The sequence below is a fragment of the Ambystoma mexicanum genome, chromosome 4q (assembly GCF_040938575.1).
Source record: "Ambystoma mexicanum isolate Mex_15411 chromosome 4q, UKY_AmexF1_1, whole genome shotgun sequence".
Taxonomy (NCBI): domain Eukaryota; kingdom Metazoa; phylum Chordata; class Amphibia; order Caudata; family Ambystomatidae; genus Ambystoma; species Ambystoma mexicanum.
Window position 1 is genome coordinate 978,396,997 of NC_090928.1, and position 10,561 is coordinate 978,407,557.

The 10,561-nt window shown below is 44.1% G+C and overlaps 1 protein-coding gene across 1 annotated transcript in view; it reads right to left on the minus strand.

Moving 5' to 3' along the window:
- NSL1 (NSL1 component of MIS12 kinetochore complex) overlaps positions 1-9,827 on the minus strand; it is a 260,539-nt gene extending 250,712 nt beyond the window's left edge. Inside the window, exon 1 of the mRNA XM_069608536.1 lies at positions 9,510-9,827. Within this exon, the coding sequence (XP_069464637.1) occupies positions 9,510-9,734 (225 nt within the window). The 5' untranslated portion in view covers positions 9,735-9,827. The remainder of the gene's footprint in view (positions 1-9,509) is intronic.
- Positions 9,828-10,561: the final 734 nt, after the last annotated feature.

Below are 10,561 nucleotides of genomic sequence, written 5' to 3' on the forward strand. Positions count from 1 at the left end.
GATAAGCTATGTATGTAAGACATATTTCTCTTAGATTAAAGAAATAAATATTTGCAAGAGCCAAGTATTGGACAATTAACAACAGATAAGGTCTATACAAGATGGAGTGAGCAAGTCCCTAAAGGCCAAGAGGAGCAAGAACACCCAGTATAAGTAAATCAAATAGCAGTAAATAGGTCGAAATGGACACATTTGTGGTCTCCTCACACGTGATTCAGAAGTTGAAAACAAGGGCTATTCATTAAGTTTCGCATGAAGATAGTGATGTGCTTACACTCCCCCCTCAAATGTCCCAGAACAGAGTGAAGACTACAAGGTCAATTACAGACTGGAAAGTTGGGCTTATGGTCGCACTGATGAGAGATGATGGATTAATTGGGAAAGTGGGGAGTAATCCAACATGACTAAAGCACCTGGGTTTTGTTTTACTTATGAGCCGAAAGTCCAAGGTTGGGTGAGAATGCCAACCAATCAGAGGGACTTATGGGGCAACATACTATACAATTTTGCATAGACCAATCTGCTGCCATTTTCTCAGCTATAATCAGTATTATACATATTTAGAGGTAGTTTGAGGCATGCCTTACAGATAAGGAGCATCCAATGAAGTACTTACACCTATGTATACCTTAGGTACATATGTTCCCCTAACCAATCCTTCCCTTCAATAGATTTTGTAGTTTGCCACGTAGGGTGACGTCATACGGGACGCATATTGGGGTAGATAACCTCTGTATAATCAAGTGTGTGTGTGTGAGTGTGCAATCATCAGTCCGATGTCTGCCAGTTTGCCCTACTTTAGTAAATTGAGAGTAAAGTAGTATTTTGCCATATTTTCAGAGTCTGTCCGGTTATTTTGTCTGAGATCTTTATTGCTAATTCCATCTAGCACAAGAGACACTTCCAGGTGCTAGAGCACAGCTTCATCCTAGCAGATGCAGTTTGTAGCGTTGTGGTATTCAGCATCAGACAACAATGAAAGTGAACATTCCACTTAGAGGTTTTCTAATAGGTCAGCATAGTGCACCTTCTGTGATGCGGTCCTGGCTGCATGGTTTTCAGAATTACTGCTGCAGGAATTTGTAAAAATGCAGATTTTGGTTTCAGCTCTCAAGCTTAGCACAAGCAATGTAGAAATCGTCTTTTTTCACGCGCCTCCCAATTTACACAGAAAAGGCGATGACAACATGACCTATAACGAACTGCTGCCAATGGAGCCCGCACTGAAACTCTTCCAAGTTTGTCCGTAAGCGCACCAACTCAGTAGTATCTTGTTAGTTGATTCAAGCCATAAAATGTGCACGCCATTTATCTCTGGTTATTAACTTGCAACTTCATATGTTTCCTCCTGGTTGAGGTGTAGAGGTTAACTTTGGGGTAGAGCTGCGAGGAATGCTGAGAACATTACTTGCACAGAGAAGCCAATAGCTAATCACCTATCCCAGTCTTCCTTCCTACACAACAACAGGGAAGGAGATTATGAACAATTGGTACCCCTTCTGCTGGCATCATGCAACTGTTTTATGCCCTGCAGGGGCGCTTATGAGGTGTTTTGTTCATTCTTAGTTCCAGATACAACAGTCTTGCTGAGTGGTAAGGCTGTACCCAGTTCTAGAAAGTGGGGGACTAGCAATAATGCACTGTCGTATGAATGTGGAGGCTGAAAGATTGGCTTTCATGTTAGCTAAAAGGCAGCCACAATGTGTTGCAGGGTGACCAGCGAGGATGTATGCAGGCAAGACTTGATAATCAATACACTGCCTTCCAGATCGACAATTGCCTAATTCCTGTCTCACCCTCTGTAAAGACTCTAGGAGTTCACCTTGATGCCTCACTCACCATGTCCAGATAAGCACCATTGCCTCTTAAGAAACATACGTCACCAAAGTCCTCAATGCAGCCACACCCTTCCTCACCAAAAATAACTGCCTTACAATTGCCTGTGCCATCATTGGCTCCAAGATCGACTATTGTAATGTCTTATTTACAGGCACCTTCTCTGGAAATATCCAGAAACTACAAGTCACCCAAACCAATGCCTTGAGAGCAACTCTCCATATCCCGAAAAGAGAACACATCTGTAAAGCTAGAAGAGAACCATACTGGATCCCCATCCAGGAGCACATCAGATATAAAACACTTTCCATTACCCACAAGTGCCTCTCCAATACAGCGCCCCCTTACCTCACCCAAAGAATCACTAAAGCTCCCTCCTCAAGACCCACTAGGATCCCCTACACTGATCAACTAGTCGTACCCAAAGTTGAGAGATGCAAAGCCGGAGACTCCAGCTTCCCTTACCTTTCTGCGAAACTGTGGAACAACCTCCCCCACCCCCACCTTGAGGGCTGAGAAATCCTACTGGATCTTTCACAAAGCTCTAAAAATTCAGCTCTTCTCCTAACCTGCAACCCCACCTGCCCGCCGCACCTACTTGTCAAACACTGAACTCTATTACCAGCCCACTGTACCATTAACATTTATGATATTGCTTTTCAATTATGTAACAGTGTAACTGCACCTATGCCACCCCTGTTTTTTACGTGACTAAAATCACAACTGTAAAACAAAGTATGCTTTCTTGACTTGTACCTGCAACAGCGCCTCAATGCCTCCGGTATATATGTTTGCTTTACGAAGTAAATAAGATTTATTAGGCTCCATTAATGGTAGTCAACGTCTTGGTCACATGCTGCTCAGAAAAAGATCTCGGAATTGCATCACTTGACACAAGAAGGGGACTGATGCCTACTCCAGAGAAATGCATGAAAGAAAAAAAAAACAGGGACTTTTCCTGCTGCACACCCTGCCTTTGGAACAAGTTACCAAAGCAGATAAGCTTGTCCCCCTCCATCCTAGATTTCAGTAAGGACCTGAAGACCATACCCTTCAAGAAACATCTCGCCAATTCACTCCACTATTTATACTCATCCCAGCCCCTCTGCTACACTTGCACCCTACTTGTCATCCCTTGGATACGTCCCCTTTGAACATCACGCCATTGCTTTCCAGTTAGGTTCGAGCTTTATAAATCCCATACAAACAGATGTTGCTTGTTTTTAGACGACTGTTGCGCTTGGTTGTATGAATTTAACACCATTTTTCTTTGTGCTTCTGTATTACTCGTTTCTGATACAAATGTTTCTCTGGAGTGCTTGTGCGCTTGCTTGGTGGAATAATATCATACACATGGTCTTAATTTGTAGATCCCCTGTAGACTGTATTTAACTACAATTGTTTTCCTCTTCCTCTACACGTGTTTTGCCGACTGTGCAGCTCATCAGGACGAATAATAAATAGAACATGAGACGTTAACTTTTGACTTGCGTTTGATCCTGTATTAATACAATGGTAATTTTGCGTGTCTATACATTCCTCTTTCGTGGCAGCCAGTGTGGCTCACTGTCATGTATCACAACAGGAAGCTCGCGCTGATCAGCACTTTGATTTACACATGCATACATACATGATTGCCACTCCTAGAAAATATCAGAGTAGGGAGTGTTGTTTCCAGGGATGCCATGTCTGCTTATTATAAGCGACTTGTTTTCGCCGACCGTCGCTTATAATATTTGCAGGTCGCTTGTCACAGTTTTTGTCCGCATTTTCCCTTGGTTGCTTATTGTTCCACTTTGTTGCCAGCCCCTGTCCAACTTGGCCCCGTTTACAAAAAAGTAAAAAAAAAATGCATATAAAAGGCGAACATCCCGTCCTCCCATAACCAGTTAAGCACACGCTGTGAAGCTCAGGCTGATTGCTATTCTAATACGAAGCCACACGCAGCGTCCTGGACGGGGCTGTCTGCAGCCTCTTAACGACCTGCAAGTACTCCTTTCTTTTATTACCAGCTTTCCCATTGTAGGTTGTGTGGAGGCATTTTGCATTGATGGGCTCTTTCAAAATGAGAGACCCTTTGAAGGCGCATTACCTAGCAAAGAGTTAAACACTTACATGGTATTTACTGCAACACTTAGTTTAGTCAAGATGGAAACAAGCATTGGCAATGCCAATAGTTTGGGGTTTTCTGCAGGCATGGGAAAGGGTATCAGGTAATAATATCCCTATATATATATATATATGGTCGCCGTATATAGTGACGCCGGAAAAAGGCTGTGGTGACATTATATAGGTGACCGTATATATAGGGACACGAGCAGCAGGGGTTGCGGGGGTGTACCCCGCTCCCCATGAAAAATAAAAAAGGGTTTGGGGGTTACAGGGGTGGCACCTGCATGTTCCATATAGTAATGTCCCCACAAAAAACAGCAATTTTTCTGCAATTTTTTTCCATGGCGATATTTTTGAGGGGACATTCTTACATGGAACCTGGGAAAGGCCCTTGGTAGGCACTGCTTTCTTTAGTGGTATGAACGGTAGCAGGTGCAAAATGATGCTAATACCTGGCCATCTAATGGCAGTGCCTGGCAAATGTCTGATACGTTTACAAAAGCCAAAAACTGTTAACAGGACTTCACTGAAGGACACACAGAGTGCTTATAACTTGATTGGCTGAAGACAGACCAGGTTAAGAAATTTGTATTACACCAGTTGCATTTACAGCTCAAATTAAGTCACTGTTGAGTGCAAAGTTTGATGTTAAGGCTTAATTAAAGAGAGCTCAAAGAGTTGCCATGAGAAGGTGTTTTGGGCGGGGAGGGGCAAGAACAGGGTTGGGGATTGGTATGGCAATGAGCAGTCAATTGGTGGGCCACCTACAAACTATGTGTCCCTCATATGCGATTTCTCCCGATCTCTATTCTAATGCAATAGTTTTGGCTTATAAAAAACTAAACTAAAAAGGGCAGTCACCTTTTAAGCAGAGGAGGCTAAAATGGTATGGGCGGGGGGGGGGGTTACAGCTTTACATAGGCATATGAGGGATTTAGCTATATTATGACAGTGCCTAGGCATAGGAAACTTTCACTAGCATGTGAACAGTACCAGGCACATGATGGCAAAACCTGGGCGTGTGAAGCTATAACAGGGGATATGGCAGTAGTACCTGTGCTTACTTATGTAACCATGGGCTACACTTGGACATTTGATGGGAACATCTGACCATACATGAGCCATATAATAGCTGTACCTCTTCATGTAATGGCTGTGGCTGGACATTTGACAGTGTGCTGGATTAAGATGCCAGTACATGCACAAAAAGCCAATATCTGTCATTGGCTGCCCATGCATACAAGTCTACATAGGGCATATTATACAGACCCTCCAGCTTATAGTGATTTTGCGATCCCGCAAAATGCAGCAAAAATGGCCGTTTTGTGCGAAAACAGCACCTTTAAAAAAGAAAATTTTAAAAAACATTAATCTGCTAAAATTACTGTTTTAAAAAAAAAATTACTCAGGGTGCCAGGTTCTCTACTTTTTTTTTCTCGCAATAAATGAAATGCGGCAACACATCTCATTACTTGCGCCCAAAAAAAAAAAAGAGCAGCCCAATCCACAAAGGACACATGAATGGGCACATTTTATATGCGCGCCCATTCAGATGGCCTTTTTCACCTCCTTGATCAAATAAAGTGGCATTTCTGCCAATTTAAAATTGCATCACTCATTTCCAAGCAAGATGCACTTTTAAATGTGCAGAAATTGTAGGCAACCATATGCGCACGGCATGTGGGGGTGCCACTGCATGACAGGGACTTTCCTGACCCTATCATGCATTTCTTTTAAGGTTTGAACCGCTGCTGTGTCCCTTGCATTCCTCAAACAGGATAAAAATGCATTTTTGGGTCGCATTTTACAATGGAAGGCCCCTGAAGGCCTGTCCCTGTGAAAGGCGCTGAGAGCTTGCAGAACACTGCCGGGAGAGCGATTCTATTCAAGGTAATACCCACATTTTGATGACAAAAATCGATCGAATGGTAGACCTATTTCGTCCAGTACTATTCGATCAATTTTTATAAATACCGAACATGTGTTGCGGGAGGTGTCACCCGCTCCCCAAGTTCAGTATTATTTGGGTTAGGGGGTTAAGAAAATAACGAAAAAGGGACCCTGCAGAGTCGGACCGACCCGCGTTAGAGGGACGGATCTGACAACGCAGGGTTGCAGGGGAAGCGGCAGCGAGCAAGCAGTTAAGTAGGGGTGGAGGGTGGTGGTGAAAGGTACATTTTGGGTTGTTTGCCTAAAGTTTAGTTTAGAGTTTATTATTTGATAATGCGCTCCAAACCCAGGGGTAGCCGGGCGCAGCAGTTACAAGTATACTTGGGCTTAGTTACATACAATAATACATAAAGAAAGAATAGTACAAGTGTTGTTAACGATTAACAAGCAGGTAAGAAGGTACAGGCCGAGAGGCACTCTTATGCAGCGAAGGAGTCTGATCAGGGATCAGGAATATCATATCAGTTATTCACAGTGGTTAGTCAGTGGTAGGTCCAGGGAAGGAGAATTAGTGGTTAGTTGTCATTCGACCAGAGCCAGTTTTTTACGTGGCGTCTAAAGCTTGCGTATGGTAGATTAGCTCTCAATGCAGAGGGAAGGGCGTTCCATGCGCAGGCAGCTTTCACAGGGAAACTGGCTCCACCCGTTTTTTTCAGTTTAAATTTGGGAATTTCGAGTAAGAGGTGGTTAAATGCTCTAGTGTGGTAAGTAAAAGATTTTCTGGTTAGTCTAGCCGAAATGTATGGTGGTGCAGCGTTGTTCAGTCCTTTATGAGTAAGGGATAATGTTTTGAGGAGGACGTGCAAATCAATTCGCGGCGAAATGGACTACGGTCAATTCCGCAGCAAATAATTACACTTCGGTCAAACAACCCAGAACACCATTCAAGGCAGCTGGCCAGCGCACAATTTGTGCTACAGCTCAAGCCTGTGGCAATGTGCGGTCACCTTTGAGAATAAGGTGACCTGCTCATTTCCAAAAATGGGTTGTCTAAAAATAGCATATCCTCGGCTCTATTTTTAAATGCCCCATTTTTTGAGGATCTGGGTCAAAATCTACATTTAAAAAAAATACAAAATGGTTAGACCTGAGAGGGAAAGGAGAGAGAGGGCAAGTGATGGGTGAGATGTGAAGTGATGGGCAAGAAAGCAGAGGGAGAGCAGTGGGTCAGATGAGGAAACGGTGCACAAGAGAGCAGAGGAAGCATTGATGAGGTGGGCCCGAAATCTGAGAGCGAGCGGGAGGTACAGAAAGTAGAGGGAGCGTGTGGTTAGTGAGCCAGAAAGCAGAGAGGGAGCGGTTGGCCGGAAAGAGGAAGTGAGCTGCAGATTGGGGAAAAAGGATGAGGGAAGAGTGCGATAGAATGGGAGGAATGATGCAAGATGCAGAAGCAGCACAAAAGAATGAAGGACTGTATATTGCGGGAGGAATTGAGTGTAAGGTGTGAGTTGGGAGTATGATTTGGAGTGTGGCGGGGGATGGGCAGTGCAAATTGTGACTTGACAGTGTGACATAGCACGTGAGTATTTATATGACAGAGTGAGAGGTTCAGGAATGCAAGTTGTGATGGGGAGTTGGTGAGATGTGTGTTGGTGAGAGAGGTGTGTGGGTGTTTGGGGGATTGGAGAACATAGAAGGGGAATATTTTCAGCATTACAACTCATAATGATCAATTTAGTTAATACTATTAAAAAGGCATGCACATTAAACCAAAAATGTAGCCAAATCAAACACTGTTCTGCCATGCCAGAGACATCTGGGACTCTTCCTATTAAATGAATACAAAAGATACATAATAATGATACCCTGGCTCTCTTGTAGCCTTGCACACTGCCTATTTCCTGCAATGTGGCAATCTTACACCCTCCAGTTAATACAAATGGCCCACAAAAATGCAGCAATAAAAAGGTTTGTGCCGCAAAATTTGCCATTTCATGCTGCAAAATTTGCCATTTCATGCCGCAAAATCCTGGAAGGTCCGATTATAAAAAACAGGACTATTGCATTTGACAATTCTTGTTCCACTCGTCGAGTAGGATTCTTATCTTCCTGCGTGCGTTTTTGTTCATATATTATTTTTCCTATAGGTTTAATTTTCCTTCTTACTCAGTACATTGACCGGCCAACTCTAGCATGAACCGGAAGACTGCGTCCGTTCACCAGTACTGCCATAGCACCTGGCTAGTTCACTTGGGGATTACAAGTCGACACTTTGTAAATGGCTATTCTTTTTCTTATTACACCAACAATTGTCCTCGGTAACAACCCATTTATTTTATCATTAGATCACAATGTAAGGAGTGATTTACTAGAGGAGCAACTCATGAAGGAGCCAATGACCAGAGGGGTGATGGACCATATAAACCAAAGACCAGAGGAGAACGATCAACCAGGTTGCCCAATACCAGAAGGAACAGGACGGTGGCGGTGGAGTGGGGGTCATGGCACGCGTGTCGCCATGAGCCAGTCCTCGATTTTCACTCTGCCTACTGGTCATTGTAGGCCCATACTTATAATGGGAAGAAGTAAAATACCAGTCCTAGCATTTAACAGGAAATGCCTGGACTGGCTCAGTGTCATGAAGGACATGGGGCTACTTGGCAGGTACCGGCAATGGAGCAAAGAACATGAGGTAAGCAACGAATCAAGGACCAGAGCAGCCAAGGATCCAAAAAGCCAATGATGTGCTTTTATAAGTCACACACACACACAGGAAATTAAAAAAGACCAATTATAAGAAAATAACAATTTTAATAAATGCTTTTTGTTAACATTATGTTTGTGTTCTCTGTATTGTCCCGGGAGGTTCGCTCAGCGGCAACGTGCACGCCTTGGAAACAAGACGACACAAAGCAGCACAGGTTCGATGCCCGGGTCTGCACTTAGAAACCTCTGGGTATTAAGCGCGGTATAAATACGCAACTAAGACATTCCCGTAACAGCGCATCAATGCCCCCGGGATTTGTGAGTGCTATAAAAAAAAATACAAAAAATTTAAATCAAAAAATGCTAATTGAAATTCTATGTATTGTTTGCGTTATAGTTATTTTTCAACTTCTGAGACCTATCCACAGTTTTTTAGAGGTTCCCTTGTTTTTCAGCTTATTTGGTTGGGATTTAGCTTGTGTTGAAGGGGCATTCAGCTTATTTTTTACTTCTGAGATGGCAACACTCGCTGTTTCAAAGTGCATTAAGCTTATTATGGGGCACCATCAAAGCAGAGTATAAGAGGCAGGGCAGTTAACGATGAGCGTCTAACTATGTCGGAGGGAAAGACAGCGTTCTGGGTTTGTAGTCCCCATAATAAAAAAGGCTTTAGTGTAAGTGGCAGAAGAAGGCATTTCTCTAAACAGACGTAAGCCTCTGGTTTTAAACTCCAGCTAGTCAAAATCAAGGCTACTCATCTTTTAGAGGAAATTGACAGAAAACTAAGAACACACACTAAAATAAATTAATCTACTGAGGCATTTGGCTTGTTGGGAAAGTAAGACTTTAAGGGCGGGCACCATTGTAACCAGTGTGGGAGTTTACACTCACGCATGCATACCAGCTCCTGTCATTCGTCGTCACAGCGCGCCTCCCATATTCACCGGCGCCTGTGTGTCACTCACCCAACGCGCCTCCTGCAGCGCCCGGTCCCTGCGCTCCGGGCACAGTTGCCCCTGGCTCTGCAGTAAAGCACTGCTGAAGTCGCTGCACATCTCCATCACCTCCCCCAACAGCCGCTTGTTGAAACAGCGCACCCGCTGATCCCGAACTGCGGGGGGCGCCGCTTTCTCAGTTTGCAGCCCCGCCATACCCCCCACCGGCGCCCCGTTGCCGGGGCTTGCCGCCATTACTCCTTTCAAAACATCCGGAAACTATGCGCGGTCCGCCTTCATCACGTTTCCCCAGTCTGAAATGGAAACATGTGCCCGAATGACGAGGTTCCAGTTCCACTCTGAGTTGCTGTGCTGTGTTCAGCCTGCAGTCGGGCAAAGGCGTTAGAGATTGGGCGAGTTCCCTGTACAATTGGGCTGCACACTATGTGTGCGAGAAATTACGTAGATGTGAGATTTGGGGCTTCACCACAAGACAGCGCGCTGTTTGGTACCAGGCTCGGAATTGGATGTGTCTATGCCAAAATAGACAGCTCACCATTCTTTCACGGGCCAGAATGGGTTCCTTTTATTTTTGGTCAGAGTGAGCCAGTTTAATACATGAATACATTCTTTTTAACCAATGTTACTAAGAAAATATGCTTTCAAATGCATTATTTGGAACATATTTTACTAAAAACATCCATGGGTAGTAGTCGGTTATGGAATGCATAGACTCAACTCGCACGCTTTTGGCGAGTGTCACCCGCCTTGTAAAGGGGCTGACTGACCCGCCAAGCCTCCTGCACGCCCATTCATTCCAATGGGCGTCTCACCCGCCAAAAACAAAATCGGGTGATTTCCCCGCCTTTGCAACACAAATGGTTGAGAACTATGGGAATGTGTGGGATTGTGACCTGTTTTTCATTGGTGCTTGGAACGATTTTATGTCCCAGGCTGACCCAGTTTGGAAATAAACTGTTCATATGTATCGAGAGGTGGACGTGTAAAACAATGCTTATCTTTACCCCAAAAGCTGAAAAAGGCCCATTTTCTTTCCAAATTTAGAATCAGCTAGGTTGCTC